Consider the following 20,602-nt stretch of genomic DNA (forward strand, 5'->3'; position numbering starts at 1 on the left):
ACACATTTTTACTAGTAGGTCCAGCACCTTATAACAATTACTTAAAAATCAACCACTAGTATCACTAAACTTTCAACAGGCTCAGTCAATTTAAAAAAAAACACACAATCTCTTTGTACTCATTTAAAGTTTTCATAGATTTAATACTTCTAGCTTTCAATGCAGTGTGTGTATGTATCTTCACATTTTGCATCTTTCAAACAAAAAAATCATTTTTTATTGCAAAGTACTTTTAACAAACAAATATATTGATATTTGTTTTGAAAGTCCATATACAAAATATTTTCATGTTAAGATTACAACTATTTTTCCTCATCTCAAAAATCTCAAATTTTGTTTAATCCCTTAAAACTAAAAATATTTCTAACATGTTTTTTCCTGCAAAACTTTATTTTTTCTACCACAGTTCAGTCAATATGACTAGCCTTGTAACCAAAGAAAAAATCAATCTAAATTATCTATTTTTTTTATACAATAACTTCAAATTGTAACATGAAAACTACATTTATTTAACCTAAGTAGCTTTAAAGCTCATAAAATAATACATCTATTTATAATTAAATTTCATTGTTTTATTACCCTTTGAACCATGTCTAACTACTACCTATGCTATAAAAAAAGTATGTAAATCACTTGTAACATTAGGTGTATATGCCCTAACTGGATTACATTACCCACTTGGCCATTTAAGTTCTTCATGAAATGTTTTTAATGCTTTATATATACTCTTCAAAAAAAGAAATGCAAAAAGGATATTTTTTTTATTTTAAAGAGAAATATATGTAATAAGGTTACAAGCTCAGAGTATGTGATGTTACACGTGTTAAGGCACTGATTGTCAGACCAAAATGACAATAAAAGTTGTGCACTTTGAAAACGGAGGAAAACATCGGATTTTTCTCCAAAACGCATTCGTGTCCAATAAATTTGTTTGAGAGATCTGCATGTTCTGCAAGTCCCTATAAAAGTGACGGGTTCTCGGTTTCCATAGCTCAGTGTTAAGCCACCGACACGCAATACAGTTACGCCAAGACTGACTGAAGCACAACGCAACAACGCCATTGGTCGCTTGGAAGCAAGCAAATCTCGATCAGATGTTGCCAGAGCTGTAAATGTCCACCCAAGCACCATCACAAGGCTATGGAATTGTCACCAACAACATGGATCAACTCGTGACCATTCACGATCTGACAGACCTCATGTGAACATACCTGCACAAGATCGCTACATCCGGTTACGTCACCTTCAGGATAGGACCACCACTGCGACTTCTACTGCCTCAACCATACCAGGGCTGCGTAGGATTTCCGATCAGATCATACGCAACCGTCTATGAGATGCAGGAATCCGACCTCGACATCCAGTCAGAGGCGTCATCCTCACCCTGCAACATCGTCAAGCACAGCTGCAGTGGACTAGGGCACATCGGGTATGGCCTCATCGACGATGGAGGCATGTTTGGTTCAGCAATGAATCACGTTTTATGCTTCGTAGGCAGGATGGAAGGATGTTTTTATTGTCGCCGAGGTGAACGTTTTGCAGCAAACTGTGTGCAGGAAGTTGACAGATTTGGTGGTGGCAGCGTCATGAAGTGGGCTGCCATCGCCTACAATGCCAGAACAGACTTTTTGCACATTTGAAGGAATCTTATGGCTCAACGATACGTTGACGAGATTCTTAGGCCTCCATGTGCAACCCATCATGGTGAACGTCAACGGCGTTTTCAACATGACAACGCCCGTCCTCACACAGCCCGACTCACCACTGTCTTCTTGAGACACCACAACATCAACGTTCTTTCCTGGCCCTCCAGATCACCAGATTTAAACCCCATCGAACATCTTTGGGATGAATTGGACCAATGTCTGCGACGGCAACAACCTCAACCGCAGACTCTATCTCAGCTTGCAGCAGCTTTGCAGGCTGAGTGAACAGCCATTCCACAGGATGTGATTCATCATCTCATTGCTTCCATGGGCAGGAGATGCCAAGCAGTTATTGATACTCACGTGGGGCATACTCGTTATTGACGTTGAGTGATGTTAAACTTCAACTAGTGAGCGTGGACTTCGCCTTTGCAGACTTTGGATGTTCAGCAGTGAATGTGCAAAGTTTCACACATGTCATACGAAACTACCCAGAATAAACTTGTTAACAATTTGTCTCAAATTTTGCCTTTTGCATTTCTTTTTTTGAAGAGTATATATTTATATATTAACTAACCTAAAAGGATCTCTATTCTTATGTCTTAATTACTTTTATAATAATGAAAAAAGTATAAACAAAAAAATAAAATACTTAATTTCTTCTTGTTGACTGTCAAGGGCAGTTAAGCCTACTTTTTTATATTAATAGTAGCAATACACTAAATTTTTATTTAATTAGATAATGCACCAAGCAACGTAGATGAAGAACATGCAAAAAGTAGACAACTTTCATAACTCTTACAATTTTTCTGGCTTTCTAACTATGCAAAAAGAGCCATTACAAATTCATCCAATCTAATGAATAAGATTCTCACTGGAATGCTGTTTGTACTCAGTGAAATTGACTACTATCTGTTCAGAACACACTGTTATACACAATATGCCATCTGATAAACAAAAATCTTGAATTTCTATGTTACACATAATATACCATTAAATGTAAAAAAGAACTATTAATATATCCTGAAAGAGCAGATGTGACAGATGGTGTAGTAGGAGGGGTCTAATTTTCCATTGGATAGCTCTGTAACAAAACAGAACTGACACCTACAAGAATTATGGTTTGTCTGAGCAATGATGATTCTATAGTTAGTAATTTACTTTTAATTTCTTAACCTTTGAAGGAGTGTTGGAAAGGAATAGAGAAGACAAGAATCCTGGAGAAAATGTGTATCATATATGAGGACATTCTTGATGATACTTTGTAGAATGGACAGCAACTACCTGTTGCGGAGACACAAGTGTAGAGGATGACAAAAAGATTGTATCTTATATTACAATTTTTATAAAACTATTTTGTTTATGATATATCAATTAGTATAGCATAAACTCTTAGCTAATAATCCATATTTTAATAGCATATGTTTTAAGTTTCAAATTCTACAAGACAATGTTTGAAAAAAAAATTTTCTTTGATAGATTGTTTAGGCAGAGTATCTATCAAAGAATACCTAATGAGTTATGGACCAGCCTCTATCAAGAAAATCAATGACTACAATAAGAACCTTACAAAGCTCACATACTGCTCTAATCATGTGACCTTCCTACTATGCTGCAGGGATTACGTCATCCCAAACTTTCTGAATGACAACTCTACCACACAGAACAGATATGAAAATAGACACCATAATAGAACTAACAACCATTTTCTACAATACAACAAGGAATTCTACAAACAAACAGATGGTCTAGCCATGAGATCACTACTCTCTCCAATCCACAAAATAAAAACCATAAATACTCTAAAGTTGATGTCCCATTATTTCCAGAACTAAAGCAGAAGTCCTCACCATTCCCACAATAAGATTTATGACCTGACTCCATTAAAAAAAAAAGTCATAAAAACAAATCCTTTTATCAGACCTGAAGCATTGGTCTCACAACAGTCACATTTATAAGATCTGAAGCATAAACCTTGAAAGAATAGTAACTCTTCTATTTGACATCAAGCATGTTGTTAACAAGAATGGCCCATCTGAGTTAAAGAATAAGCTCAATAAAAAGAGTTGCACTTTTAGCTGACCTGTAGCATGAACCTCTTTAAAAAATCATTTGGACTGATTTAAACCTAGACGTAATATGGAGGTTTGTAACAATACTGCACAATCTGCAGCAGATCTCGTGCAAAAAGAAATAAATTTTTCCTTCACTGAAAACAAATATTCCTGTCAGATAAAAAAAATCACATCATATGCAGATTCTTCCTGCACAGTGTCAGATCATCCATAAATTATTTGTACCGAAGATTCAGTATTTTTTTTTTTTTGCTTTTAAACAAAGACACTGTTTTATGTTTCCAATACTAAAACGTTCTTTTGTTAGCTTGATTTAATAATGTTTAATAAATGATTACTCTAATGGTAGAATTTCAATAAAATATACATTTTAACTACTTTCACAACACTTGTTAAAATATACATTACTTTACAGAATTACTTTAGCTTATGATGATTTGCTAACAAAAGTTTCAGAAGTAAATATATATTGGTAGTTAAGATACCTTGCATATATTGTGCAAACAATCTGTGGTAACAGGCTGGAAGACAACCTCTTGGCAGCAAATACACAAAAACAGCTCTTCAACCTTTTTCAAGAAGACCTGGTAATTAATGAGAAAATAACCACACTCAAGTTACTTTGAAAACAAACTGCATTCTAGTGACATTACTTACTATAATATACTATAAAGATTTCCACTAAAAGACCATTTCTAACAACTTTCATGAAAAGTTTTCATGAAACAAGAAATCTAAGTCATCCACACAACATATGATATTGTACTTCAAGAACGTACACTTTTGGTATTTTTTCAATTCAAGGAATAAGTACTGTCATATGAGGAATTCAACTTTATTAGTCAACCCAAAATTGAAAAGAACTAAGGGAGACAAAGTTATTATTATTTTTTACCAAACTTTGCTTCAGGTAATGTTATGATATATAAATTCTCATGAATAGTTATTATAACAAGTTGTAAGGACAACCAATACATTTCACATCAAGGTGTTCAACTGAGATCTAAAATTAATTGTAAGTAATAACAAACAAGGATGATACAACTATACAAGGATCATCCCTACATAACGTTCACTGTTAAAATTTAATATTACACTAGAATTACATTTCAATTACTAGTAGTTATTACAACTAAATGAAGATATTGTGCACTGTCTAGAAATACACAGAGTGTATTTAGGTTTAAACTAACATTAGTGATAACGTTGTTGTAGAGTTATCTTGACTGAAAAAAAGAACAAAGATGAACAACAACTTGATTGGTTATTCACCTGCATGTTTGGTATCTTAGAAATAAAAGAAAGTCAGTGGCAAGCACCTTTTAAAGTGAAAGTGTCACTGTTGATAGTGTAGCACGTATTTGCCTATTAAGTACCTTGCCTATCCCTACATAGAGTTTATCAATTCTATGATAGCTGTTAAATATGCATATATTAGTTGTTTTGTTTTTTTGTCTTTAATCTTGTTAACATACCTGTTGACCCTCATTCACAACAGCTTTACATTCATTCCAAAGTTTCTGATTTAACTTATCTTCCTTTATCAGTTTGCTTATATCTTCAGGAATGCAAAACACTGCTGATTTTTTCTTTTTAGGACTTAAACCTGGTTCTCCTAGAAGAATCAGATATCCTGTGAATGTCACATTTCACTTTGATGTTTTACAGTATCTTTACATATCAATGAATATTATTAAAACAGTTAATCTTTTTTTATATACTCAGTTTAACTATATGAAGAGCTATCTCAAAATTGCTACAACCTACCCTCTTGAGATCTCTTCCCTTTGCCTTTCTTTACATTTTGTTCACTTTTCTCTTTCTCTGCCATAATCTCCAGGTAACCTTCAGGATACTTTAAATAATGTTATTAAATTTTATTTAACGAGAAACATATTTGTACAACAAAATTCACTTCCCCAAACATACAAAAGCAAGGTTTTTTTAGCATAATGAATTTTTCCTGGATGGAGGTATCAGAATATATGACTTGAATGAGATCAGTAAAATAAGTAAAGAATTTAAATTATCAACTGGTGACTATGACCTTTACAGCTGTAGTAGTCATCCAGTTATGTATACTGTAAAATTCTGCTATAAATAACTTCAAAAATCTTCAGTACAGAAAAATGTACCGCATAAATTAATATAAATACCTGATATACATTTATTTCTTAATATGCCAAAAGGATATTAAATGTGCATGAAAAACTTGAAACACACACACACGTAACTATATATAGGGCTTCTGTTTTCTGGTTTTTAACAGATGAATACCATTAATAATCCCATAATAAAAAAATTAAATTGGCTTACACCAAATAAACTCTGGGAAAGCAATGGAAATAGTTATGCACTAATATTAACTTTAACTCTTTTCTTGTGCAGTCACTTATGAATGTCCCTATTTAATAACTTGTATCCAACTACTAGTTTATTCTGGATGCTTTAAATGACCCCCAACTATAGAGATATAATAAGTTTCAATATTTGCATTAGACTCAGATAGCAGATGGATGTACATACTTGAGATATTTAAAATGAGAATCATATATGAAAGATTGTTCTTGCTTGTAAAATTAAAACACTATACAAAGTAAATAAGACCTTGTGCAGAGATGAAAAATGGTTAAAAAGCAAACTTCCCTTCAAAACGACAATTTACTTACATAAAACTATTATAGCTACAAATGAACAAAATATGAAATTAATAAATACAGAGAAATATAAGCCCTCTATATGATACACATGTATATAGCATCTTTGTAAATTTTTGACACCTACTCATACCAAGCATCTTGTGTAAATTAGAAAAACTGCATTAAATTTAAATAATAAATTAAATTTCACTTACTGATGTTACACACACTTATCAAAGATTTGCAAAGTAAGAATTTCCCCTCTCATTAATTTCTTCTTTTACAGCTATTAGGAGTGGGTGTTTTTATCTTGTTTCCAAACCTAAGTTAGGTGCATTTATTTGACTAAGTGCACAGTGTGCAGGTCAATTATTAACTGTAATGTATGCAATATCTTAACTCTCATATAGAAAATTGCAACATTTGGTGACTTTACATGAAAATAGTTCTAAAAACTGCATTACTAATGCTTAATTTCAAATTCATATTTTTGTTGATTGGTAACTACAAATATATAAATACCGATTCCCTTAAAAGAATTGTAATAGTCTATGTTTTTTATTTACAAGTTAACAAATTTATTTATGTTAGTGTCACTTCCAAGTGATAATCTCAAAGTATGGAACTTTCTTGAAAATTTGGGAAACTATTTAAACATGTTATATCACCACACAGGATCTGTTGGATTATTTGATAAAAATATAGCAAGGTCCAGTCCATATAACCAATTGATAATTTTCTTTTTTAACACCTAATATAGCCACTTTCACCTGCAGATCTAATTTCAAAGAGAAAACTTTGACAGAAACTACTGTAGGCCTAATTTACTAGCAACAAATACTGACTAACTGAATGATTAGCTTACAGAAGTACAATTCTTAATGAAAAACTTTATTTGAGCATCTTTTAATCATCTGTACACTGAATATTTCACTAGCTCATTACTTATGAATAGTGTCTCTATAAGTTAAAAAGATTCTTAATTATTATACCATTATGGTTAATAGCTTCATCTAAAGCTAAATCGAGCACTGGAAATATAACTTAGAGCTGTACAAAAACGTGTTAGGAGAGAATAGAGTTAGCCAGATTGGTATTTCAGCACAGTAAGTTTTTAACTTTTCATTGAATAATAGAGGTACAAGAAGAATTTTACATATGACAGAAAGTAGTAAGTAACTGTTTAAAGTTATCTGTGGAGTTAAGCCTACTATTAATTAATGAAACTTTACAAGTTGTAGATATTTGAATTAAGTGAACTGGACTTGTTCTTTCTTTTGGCAAATAATGCAAAAGAACCTCCTCAAGAACTTAGTGTTACAACATACTTTATCAATGTCTTCTATTAAATACTCTAATGATCTTGCTGTATATGTAAATATGCCAATTTCAACTGCTGAAGATACATTAAAGTTCAAAATATAACATATATCTGTAATTGCTGAAGTATTAAGATTCCAATCAATAAATACAAGTTTATAATCACAAATCCTGATTTGATTTTTATCAAGAGAAAAAACTGCGTAATGTACTTAATCTTATGATCTAAGTTCTAAAATAATAATGAGTATTTTCTTAGCATAATTTCAACACAACTTTTAAAGGTTTTTATTATTATCTTAAACTTGCATGAAAAATAATTTAAAAATAACTATTGAGTAAAAAGAAAATGCAACACTCATTATTCTAATAGTTATTATTAAAATATTCTTGAAAAGTTTTCTGTTTTTTCTCAAGAGAACAAACTGTAAAGAAAAGTCTTCATGGGCTATCAAACTTGCAACATAGTAAATATAAATCACAAGATTATATTGTGATCAGTTTCTATAAATGCATAATTTAATCACAACTTTTCAAGTAAATTTAGTTATGTAATATCAAACTTGGACTGTTATAAACTAATCAATGTAGACTACTTAGCTTGAAAAATAATAAACACTCAGCTTGAAAATTATTAAAACTATTTCTCCTTACCTGCATCTTAAGTCCAAGTTCTTTAATACGCAATTTTCCTGCTTTTGTCCATGGTGCAGGAGCAGGGTCGTCACGCCGTAAGAGGTATCGCCACACCAAGAATCCAGATTTGCCTTTCTCTGCCCAATATTTTACTACCTAAACATATAAGTAACAAAATGCTTCATTCTCAGGTATGTGTAGTAAGTTTCTGGATTTATAATAATAAAAGGCATGGTCTTTTATTTTCAGGTAGAATTATTTTAATGTAGTTTAAATTTTTAGCAGCATCTAACAAACTTCTGCAAGTCAAACAACCTTCCAAGAGCATTTATTCTATTCAAACTCTATTACAGAGATAAAATAACTTACAAGGTCTGTTAAAAAAATACGCGGACTGTTTGAATTGTGCGGCTCCAGTTGGTTCCAGGGGAATCCACTTGGTGTCGCTAGGTTTGCACAGATCAGCTGATTATGACCCCATTTCCCGATTGCAGATATCTTCATTTGTGTATTAGCTATGCGGTTTTAAGTGAAGTGTGATTTTATTTATTATATTAATATAGGTATAAAGGCGTTCCTTTATATTGGTTTATTTTGGGTTTAAGTTGTTGTATATATACTTATACAACAACTTAAACCCAAAAGAATGAATGACCTGATTTCAGAATGAATGACCTGAAGAAGCAACGACTTGCTGTGAAATTGTGTGTTAAACTTCGAAAATCTGCGACTGAAACTTTTGCTATGCTTAACACGGCTTACGGTGATGTTGCTATGAAGCGTATGGCATGTTTCAAGTGGCATGAACGTTTTAAGGATGGTCAACAGTCCATTGAAGATGATGAGCATCCTGGGCATCCTTCCACGTCAACTGACGACCCACACGTCGACAAAATCAACACCCTGGTGCGAGCAAATTGACGTCTGACTGTCAGGGAGCTTGCTGAAGAGTGTGGAATACCAGTTGGATCTTGTTACGAGATTTTGACCGAAAAATTGAAGATGCACCACGTTGCTGCGAAATTTGTGCCTCAGAACTCGTGAATTTTTGGCCAAACACTCAATCACTGTTCTTCCCCACCCCCCCTACTCACCTGAACTTGCTCCATGCAATTTTTTCTTGTTCCCCAAACTCAAAAGACCCTTGAAAGGAAGAAGATTAGAGACCATTCCCGAGAGTAAGGCAAATGCAACAAAGGAGCTGGAGGACATTACAAAAGAAGCGTACCAGGACTGTTTCAACAAGTAGAAACACCGTTGGGATAAGTGTGTGCGTTGGGGAGGAGAGTACTTTGAAGGGGTCCCACACCAGTAACTACTAAATAAAGTACATTTTGTTTTATGACATCAGTCCGCGTATTTTTTGAACAGCCCTCGTATATTCATAAAGGAAAAAAAACAAGCTGAAAAAGTGAAGCCTTTCGTTTATGTAATAGTTTTTATTTTTTAGGGTTTACACTTAAGATAATCATTCAAAATATTTCAAGGGTCAATCAAGAAGGATTTCTATATTAGTTTTTATAAACCTACAGTTGTTCCATAAATAGAATCTAAGTCTGTACTTCTAAGTACGTACATTCATCTTTGTTATTGATACTTTTGATACATTATCTTCGTATGACATTTTCATACATTCAAGTACTGAAAATTCCTTGTTGTTCCTGACCATTTGCAGAAAAGGCCACTTCGAAACCTAAATGCAATGAATGTCAGAAACACTTTGTTTTTCACGCAAGTTAGGAGGTGCACAAGAATTGTACCCAAACAACAACAAATACACTATGATAATATGTATTGCTCCTAAAATATACTTTAAGTATAATAATAATAATTTTTAACCATAGAGATTGTTGTCTGTGTATACAATTTCTAGCAGTTATCACTTGAAGCATGTGTGTGTGAGTGGGTTCAAAAGTTTCACTTTTGATCTTTATGAATACTTTGCCTAAGTCTCTATAAAAGAATCCTTGGAAAAGCACTTCTTGTGTGCTAGAATTTTAAGTATGTGTTTGCACCTGTATACTGCACTTAACTGGTTATTGGATAATTCCAAATATTTTTAACTTTAAAATTGACTGCAAAATTTTGCAAAACATCTTGCCATAATCATCATAATAGTCTATAACTACGTTACAAGGTTGTAACAAGTGGTACTTTCTTTTTTAGGAATAGACACAAACATTACATTGTCAGCAAACAATAATGATATAGAGGTCCTTCAATTTCTCGATCATAATTAACTAAAGAAGTTGATGCCCTTTCCTGGTTTATCTTGTGTTTTAGTTGAATTTCAATTTCCAGTGGCATAAGTTGTTTAAAGTAAATGAATGCATTTCCTGAATTATATACATTTTATTTATTTTTTACCAGATTTAAAAGAAAGATCAAGTGGAACATAAAATACTATCAGCCTCATCATAATTACTGATAATTGTTTTTCAACTAACCAAGTCAGTATACTAGAGTCATGAACAATAAGAACATATAAACATGAAAAATATTAATTATCTTTTAATTCCAACAAATCAAGATTTATTGACCAAAGCAAAAATTATATACAGTATCTATACAAGAAAAAAACAAACTTGCACCATATTTCGTTTAGCCCCTTACCAGGGAGACAGGTAAGATATTACTAATATCACTTGATGTGCTCCTTCTCACAAATTAGAAATACATAACTAGACTGTACAAAACTTGCTACAAAGTTAGTGAACAGTATCTATATTTGTCAAAATATTTTAGTTTGATTTAGTTTATTTTTTTATATCACTAAATTTCAATACTCTTGAAAACTTGATTGAAAATAATTTTATCTTAGAACTTTATTTTTTAATATATGTGATCAGACATTTCCACTTTATATAATCAGTTAATTTCAACTTGATGTTATGTATCTTTTCTAACATATCTATTTTGACAATTTATATAAGTGCAGTAGTAATCATTTATTGCTGTAATCTGCAAAAAATACCTCAAACTAAAAAACATCAGTGACCTAAGACCAGATCTTTCGAATGGTGTCATGTAAGAATAATTAACAATACTCTTAGTCAAAATCAATTTATATGTAACAAGTATATTTTATTTTCATTATAAAACCTATCTTTTGAGATTAACAGAAAAATATTAAAATATGTGTTGTTTTAAAACTAAATTCTTCAGTTGCCTGAAATGTATTTCTGAAATTTTTTCACATTTAAGAATTACACTAAATAGATGACAAAATATCAATACTAAAGTATTGTTGAGTAAAATAATCATTGAAATGAAACATGGAATTATTATTTTAAGATTTGAAACTTAAGAAGCATGTGTGAACTTTCTGACTATGATAAAGTTAAAAAAAATTTGAAGGTGACTTTGTAGGAAAGAAGCGTCAGGACACTGTATACCCATAGTAATAAAATAGACATTACTTAAGTCTCCACACAATTGAGATTCATGACTGATGAAGTCCACAGAAGTTTACACTAGTACTACATCATCTCAAATTATCCAAAAGGCTAATAAAGTGTTTGCTTGATTTTTCAGTTCTCCACACACATACATATATTTATTTCAATGTTTACACAGAACAAAAACAGACTATAGATAATTTTTTTTAAGTGATAAAATACTAACCTTGTATAGCCCATCATATCGAATACCATCTTCAGGACAATATTTTGAGTGCTTCTTGCCTTTAGAACTACGTACTACTCGCACAGGTTTTCCTTCTTTCCAGTTCTTAGCTTCGGCACCTGTCTTATCATTCAGCTGAGCAGCACAGTTTAAGGCCAATGCCCTAAAAAACAAGATGGAAAGAATTAATACTGAACAAACAAAATATTACAGAAGAGAGCATAAATAAATAAAAAAACATCATAATAAAGAAGATAATTACAAACCTGCTTTCAATAAATCATATAAAGACTGTTCTTGAAGCCATTTTTTATTGAACAGCAACTTCATAACATTATAAACTACTAGCTGAACAGAAAATAATATAATAAATAAAACAAAATCAGGATGTTGTAAAGTATTATGCAAATAACACTTAAAAATGTACATACTCATTTAAAACTTTGGGAGAAAAGAATCAGATCATGTTATCCAGAAGCACAGGTGAAAGATAACTGACAAAGAGGGAAATATAATAAAAGGAGATAGCAAAGATGCAATTTATATGGTCAATGTAGGGAATAATGATTTATGAAAAGGTAGGTCAGAGTAGCTAATTAATAAGTATAAAGGACTGATTAATTTTGTCAGAGATAATGTCCAGAATTAACTGTGGAGATGAAATTATAAGTACATCATTAGGTCTAAAAGCTAGGCTGAGGTTAGTATGTAAAAACGAGCAAATAGGCTGATAGGACTTGTGGAAACATTTCAGGAGCTTTTTGGAAGGGATGATTTACATTTAAATAGGGTAGGGATTGACTTGTTCGCTAAGGCTATTACCTCAAGTGTGAAAGAAATTTTAAACTAAGACTAAACAGTGGTGAGAACAAGAAAAACTAAATGCAAAAAGAAAAAGAGGCAAAGAAAACGTAGCATGGGGAATGAGTATACAAGTAGTAATAAGGATAGGCTTAATTGTTACTATTGTGAAGCTCGAAGTTGGTTGATTGATTAGTATTCACTGACACAAAGCAACTGGGCTATTTGCAAACTGACAAAAAAAAATGTAAAAGTAAAATCATTGTAAAATGTAAAAATTAATCAAGGTAAACTAAAAAAAAACTTTAAAAAAACAGGTATAAAAACTTAAATAGAATTAAAAAGGCCAATGGCCCTTAAACTTTAAAAACACAAGTAAGATGGACAGTGTCACCATCACCAATAACACTGGTCAGCATCTCTGGTAAAAACATGTCTAAAATGATGCCATCATTCAGAGTTGTAATAATAGCATGACAGTAAAATGTAGGCTATTGTGACTGAGTGTCACAAAGGCCACATATTGGTGCATCAGTCCCAGATAAAAGAAATCAATGAGTTAGAAAAACTATGTCTAATGTGTTTCCCAGCCAAGATAACTTCTTCCTTCTAAGGACACAAACAAGATGGCCACAGAGCAACAGAAAATTTGACCTGAAAAAGCTTGTTGTCATGTGTTACTCACTCCAAGTCAACAGCCAACTAGCAAGGAGCCAAACCTTGAATATAAGACCATAGTCCATATATCAGACAGGCACAACAATGGTAGCACCAAACCAGACAGAATTAGCTGCAGTGTCAGCAAGCTCATTACTACAAATGTCAACATGGCCTTTATTCAGAAAAACTGGATAAAAACAGAAGATAAAAAGAAACAGGACACTCAGTTTTAAATATTAACAAGAAGAGGGTGAGAATGAATGTGAATTGATTCCAGAATCAGTATAAATAGTATAAGTGGTGCACTGCATAGCTTCTACATAATCCAGGTCAAGAGAAATGGTGTACAACTCAGCAGTGGACACTCAAACTGTAAATGGGATCCTGTGTGCAACCACAAAAACACAATAAACCATAGCAGAACCCACAGAGTCACCTGATTTTGAACCACCTACATAGATGGGAATGGAACGATGACTTGAAAGATGTTCAGCAAACAAAAGGCAGTATTTCTCAGAAGTCTTAAAGAAAGGTCATAGGTGGGGATAGTAATAAGCCATGGTAGAATGGGCTGGCCAGTGGAGACATCATCATCCAAAGAGAGACCATATTGAGCCAGTTGCATCTGGATATGAAGACCAAAAGAAAGAATGGCAGACTGTCTCTCCTGAGAAAGCATAACCCCCCGAGGGAAGAAGACACGACCCCAAGGGGGATGCTGTGGTAATGACTGAAGTTTTGAAGCATACAGTAAATAAAGTTGCAAGAAGCACACAGTGTTCAAATTCTGGACTAGAGAAAGGTGGAAAGCCCCCACACAGAACCAAAGCCTGAAATGGTGAATAGGGTCTAACGTCTTCAAAGTCAAGATCCTAGCAGAACCGTAGACCATAAACCAATAGTTCAGTTTCGATCAACTGAGGGCACTATAGATTTTTAGCATAGAACATTGACCTGCTCTCCAAGATGTGGAAGAGAGAGCACAGAGGATGTTTAATTCCCTTGTATACTTGATACATAGCTGCTTGATATTTGAAATAAAGATCAGCTTAAAGTCAAAGATAAGCCCCCAGAAACTTTGCTTAAGTGACCATGGAAAAAACACCACTGAAATAGGGTGAATACCCTTGTTGGTGGCAAAAGTGTATACAAATGGTTTTAGAAAAAGGTAAAACCATTTGTTGTCATCCATTTCAACAAATGATTGAGGACAGTCTGAAGCTTCTGGTCAATAAAACTTGTATTCGACAAGTGATACGAGATGTGGAAGTAATTGACATTGACCCCATTTACAACAGTAGGAGTTGTGCAGCAGTAGCATTAATATTCACAGGGAAAAATGCATTATTCAAGACACAGCCCTGAAGAACTCCAAGTTCCTATGGAAAAGTGTTGAGCCCACATGGTCTTGGAATCATCAGTCCGTTAAAAAATGTTCTGTACAAAAGTGGGTAAATGGCCATACAACCCATGAGTGGAGGTTTCACATAATGCAGTACCTCCATGTCGCATCATAATCCTTTTCAAGGTCAAAGAATATGGAAACAAGATGTTGTTTTAGAAAGGCTTCTCTGATTGACATTTCAAGTCAAATTAGGTAGTCCATGGTGAAGCACTGTCATCAGAATCCACACTAGATGGGTGAGAGAAGGATGTTTGATTCAAAGAACCAAACAAGACAAGCATTAACCATCCTTCTCATAACCTTACAGAGACAGTTCAAAGAAATTGGACAATAGTTAGAAGGAATCTTGGGATCCTTCCCAGGTTTAAGTAAAGGAGGACACAACAGCTCAGCACCAGCAAAACCATTTTCTTGCCAGGTCAACAAGAATAAGAACAGTAAGAAAGGCAGAAGAGAGATAACACAGCATCTCTTAGTGAATATCATCAAGTCCAACTGACATACTGCCAGACTGATGAAAAGCAAGCTTGAGTTCCAGCAGGGTAAAGAGGAGATTCATCATAAGAGACAATCAGTCCAAAAGGAAAGAAGCAATCATTCTACACAAGACTTTATGGCCAAGAAGATGGGAGACCTAACATTAGTTCTAGATGCATGAAAAATGCTTTCACTGAGAGTACTGATGATGTTCTGGGCATCAGCAACTTCCTGGCTATCAAAGAACAAGATAAAAAAGGGGATGGATGCCTGCTGACCTTCTGAATCTTGTCCCATATTATTTTGGAACAGGTGGTGGAAGAGATGGTAGTTGTGAACTTAAACCAAGATTCCTTCTGGATCTGACATCTTACATGCTGAGAGTGGGCACGGGCCTACTGAAAAGCAATGCAGTTTTTAGGAACCTACCACAGACAAAGACATCATAGAAAATCTGTCGAGGATTCAGGAATACACTGCAGTTAGACAATACAGTCAGTCACTGCTGCATTGCAGTCATCTATTAATGGCATACAGATGATGGAAGGATCAAGTTCCAAAAGAACAGTGAAATAGGGTCAGATGGGCTAATCTAACTTCCACCGAGGCACAAGGATCAAGTGGCATCAACCATGACCAGTCTCCTCTCAAAATAAGAAACTTATCACAGAATCGTGGTTCACTCTTGACTCTCCAAGGAAAGTGAGTAGGTAGATCAACAGCGGTAAAAGACTGACTAACCACATGAAAATAAGTGTAAGAACCAATACTGAAGAAAGATTGTGATCCAAGAGCATACACTTGATAGAACAACTGATCCCATCAATATCAGCACCATTACAGAGAGGATTATGTCCATTAAAGTCCTGTAAGATTAATTAGGGAGATAACAACTTTTCAAATCGAGCATCACCATCTTTAAACATTGTACCTCTTTCTTCTCCACCCATTTAGGACAAGAATGAAATAAAATGGGTGGAAACCATTACAGTTAACACAGTGAGGTTTCAGTTCACACTTGTAGGAATTGTGGCCTTTGCCATCACAACAAGCACACATCAAAGAATCTCAACGAGACACCTTTGAATGATCGAACCACTCACACTGAAAACACAGGAGAGGGTTTGGAATATATGGCTGTACATTACAGTTCAAGTAATCTGCCTTGATGATGGCAGGTGGATGTGGCAATTGTAACAACAGGTGAATGAAATATGGCAACCTGTGGAAGCTGAAAACCCTCAGTAGAGGCACCCGAAAGATATGGAGAAATAGATTAATGTGTGGAAAGTCCTCATGTCACTTTGGAGGAGCCTATCCTAGGGCTAGCAAAGAAGAAACATAAAATGAGAAAAGATGATGAATCAAATGCAAAGAAAGATGAAATAGTCTGCAAACAATTGTGTCCTAAGACAAGTATCTTAATGAAAGAGTTGATGGACTAAACCCATAAAGGAAGAAGAAAAAAGTCGATAAAAAAGAGGGGTCTCAGGTAAGGGACAAATGAAGGTAAGAACAGGAGAAGAATATGGTGCAAATGGTCCAAGAGATGGAAGGGAGAGTGAAAAATGATATACCTTTCAAGTGGTCCAAGTCCAAGGAAGAAACAAATTGGGAAAAGAAAAGTGCAGTGGAAAAAGATAAGAGAAGCAACTTGGGCAAAAGCAGAAGGAATGAAGTTAGAAGCTAAGGATCAAACAAGAGCCAGGAAGTCTGTAGCTTGAATGGAACATGAGAAAAACGTGATAAAAAGTTGAAGGAAGGTATGACAGTGTAAAGCAAGAGAGAGGGAGGATAAAAAGGAAAGGGAGGTCAATATATCAACCAGACCAAGGTGAAAATAGCCAAAGAAGTGCCAACAATAGGGCTCAAGAAAAGTATTGTGTAAGCCGAGCTATAGAAATAGGAGACCAGTAACAAAATAAGTAGGTAGAAAGCAACACAAACAGGCCTGGCTAAGAAAACTGGCTATCATAGCCAAAGAATAAGGAATACAGGATCATGAGAGAGGAAACCTAGAGATAAGTAGAATAGCAAGAGCATCCAAAATGGATATGTCCAATCAAGAGTAAACCCCTTGATGACGAGAAACCCACTTTAAATAAAAATGTATCTCAAAATGGTTGGTATAGGTATTAACACTTTTACTAATAAGGCAGAGAACGTTTCAAACTTTCTTGTCCATCTTCAGGTTGAAGGTCATCCTAGATGACCTAGGAAGAAGATTAAATTGTTGTTCTCTGCTTTATTGGTAAAAGTGTTTATACCTATACCAGCTGTTCTGAGACACAAGATTAAACCCCATGGCACATGGGACTATAGTGGCTACTCCACTGAGAGAATACAAAATGGCCAAGAAAGGTTGTCCGCAACTAAGACTGAAGTTCCTGGCAAATGATTTTAACAGAAGTATATGGCTTAACGCTCCAAAATAAAATTTGTCAGTTTTACACTATTGTCTCCCAATATTGTAAAACACAAAAACTATAAAAATTTTAATACTTAGTATTTTAATATCATAATTCCTACAAAAAAGTCAATAATTCCATACTTGTTCATTCTTGTAAGTGTCTGATCACAGGACTGTTCTGCTGTTCTTTTATTTCCTGACAGGTCACGACCTCCACTGCCTGTATAGAAGAATTCTTCTCCATTATCCTAAAATTAAAAAATAACAATAATTCAAAGCTGACTAAAGCAAAAGTATACCAATATTTTCTCAACAAGAAAGATGTTTATATAAAAAAAAAATGTACCAAGAACAAGAGTTTTTAGTAGACCCAAAGGTTCATAGAATAAACTGTAGCATTTTCTGAATTTAAAATAACTAATAATTCATATGTCAAGTTTAACAGCAATGTATTATACGGCATCAATCTTGTACTGTTGGTAGGTAATCTTGGATGCTTTAAAAAGTTAGGCTTAGTAATCCATGGTACAAGATTTTTTTATGTTGTTACATTCAGTAGCAAAGTATCTTCATAAACTTTGTAATATATGTGATATTCAACAAACAAAATTACTGAATATTTTCTTCACTGATAAAAATTAGCTAATTTAATTCCTATAATCTGTGCTAGAACTAAATGTTCACCACTTTGCTAATTACAGTTAGTATCACAAACTGGCTAGTATGAAAGCCTGCTATTTACCACACTGACAATGGAAATCCATAAACTTAAAAAGAAACATGGCAAAGTTTACATTTCATTCAATTTGAATAGCTGCATCTCCCTGACCAGCAACATAGTACAAAAATAGTTCTCATTCTCTTATATGATTATGATGGTGGCTATGAGTACTGCATACTTGTTAAATGGTTGAGAAGAGAATTCAGACTTATCAGAATATAAAATTATATACAATTCAATTGCTATCAATAAATGTGGGCAGTGACTATATTTACAGCAGTCAAAACAACATTTGAATAGCTATGGTTACTGCATTACCATTATCCATGCACATGGAACTTTTTGAATTGCTACAAGTTGCCATTGCAACCATGAACTGTTATAAAAATAGCTACTGTTGTTTAGGTTATTGTATTTTGAGCCACAGACTAGGCCTATTAACTATTGCACTTACAGATCTATAGATAATTCTGTACTTGAAAATGCAATGAACATTTATCTCAAATAAAGTATGATCAAAATTATTAGAAAAGATAATTCTATCACTAATAATAGAATTTCTTCCTTACTGCATCATCTTCATAGCCTCCAGCCAGAACAATAGAATATGATCCTTCATTTTCCCTTCCATGGATGCCAGCAACATGCGGCCGATGGACTCCAGCTTCTGAGGCCTAGATGTTATTACGCACTTACTTTATGACATTCATTTTATATATATATATATATTTTCATAAGTCTTAACATTTTAAGGATAATAATAAAAGGAATTTCCTCAAACAGATTTCCATACAAGATTATCAACACAAACATCTAAAAGACTTAACTTTAAAACTGAATGACCTGTAAAACTTGTGATGATTGAATGTATAAATATTCAAAACACTAATGGGTTAACACATGTATTAATTTTCATATTCACTCTTTTTTCCTTATTATACTTTGCTTATTATTTGTTTCAAACCCATATCCATGACTAATTTCTGATATAAAATGTATATTAAATGAAGTATGAAGAAAGTATTTACCTGCAAAAAATATGTTTTAGGAATGGTATTAAGTAGGAATGGATATTAATTTTTCAATGAACTGGATGATTGCATCACTCGCATCAATGGATTATATCACAACATTACATTCATGATACTACTTATGCATACATAATAGATATTGCCTCATCTATTGGTTTATACTAGCCTCTAAACACAGATATATTTTCCCTGTTACTAAAGTGGGAGCCTCGATAGTTGCAATAGCTGAAATACAGATAGTCATTAAATAGTTTAGATATCATACCCACCTGCTGTGTTGCCACTGTATATCATGGGTAGTAGCAGTAGCAATGGCAAGTTCAAACCAAACAATAGTCTCAGAAGGGAATTGGGGAGTGAAACACTACCTCATGCCACCAATGCACCATAATACTTTATAAAGGGCCAGCAATGGTTCCTTACTCATGCATAACTATACATATTTATCAAACTTTTAATATACAATGAAGTAACTACAGTAGAACCTCAACATTAAGGGAACCCTTCAAATTACATCCAAATGTCCTCCAAAGCAAGGTACCCTTAATATTAAAACTGAGATAAGCAAAGCTGGATTCCATACTGATTGTACTAAATCTCTGAAGATACCACTATTGTTTAATATTTTACTACTATTTGTGATGAGTTTTTAATATGCATTTCCAGATCTAGTATCTCCTTATCCAAAATATGACGAGAACTACTATTTTCCTATCCTATCTATCAAAAGCAAATTCTTCTACACATCATTTCAAGTGTTATTCATTAATTTCGCTATTTGTTATCTCTATTATCACTAAATATAAATACCTTAAGCCAATTTGTTTGATCTTGATACTGTCACAAAGAACACATACAACACTAATAAATGTTCAATATAAACTGCTAACAGTAATTTTTGTGAAAATGTGATATAATTAAATCATCTAACAACCCTAGACAGTAGAAATAAAAACCAACGAAATAAACATCTAGTTCGAAGTAAAACAGTAGTACCAAATAAAAATATTTATAAAACTTTGATACAAAAACTAAATTATACCATCTTTAACTTATTCAAACTACCATGTACTGAACTCGTAAAAAAACTGTTAAATGTTACTATCCAATTTTATTTTTCTAAATATTTTAACATTCTTCCTAAAAATTTAGAAATA

General features: G+C 33.4%; 1 protein-coding gene across 1 annotated transcript in view; it reads right to left on the reverse strand.

Annotated features, from left to right (window-relative positions):
- Positions 1-20,602, reverse strand: part of LOC143223130 (E3 ubiquitin-protein ligase UHRF1-like) — a 57,594-nt gene that overhangs the window by 2,601 nt on the left and 34,391 nt on the right. Inside the window, 7 exon segments of the mRNA XM_076450641.1 lie at positions 4,207-4,305; positions 5,197-5,336; positions 5,489-5,576; positions 8,335-8,472; positions 11,941-12,103; positions 17,835-17,941; positions 18,984-19,088. Of these exon segments, the coding sequence (XP_076306756.1) occupies positions 4,207-4,305; positions 5,197-5,336; positions 5,489-5,576; positions 8,335-8,472; positions 11,941-12,103; positions 17,835-17,941; positions 18,984-19,088 (840 nt within the window).

This window comes from Tachypleus tridentatus, chromosome 8 (genome assembly GCF_004210375.1).
Source record: "Tachypleus tridentatus isolate NWPU-2018 chromosome 8, ASM421037v1, whole genome shotgun sequence".
Classification (NCBI taxonomy): Eukaryota; Metazoa; Arthropoda; class Merostomata; order Xiphosura; family Limulidae; genus Tachypleus; species Tachypleus tridentatus.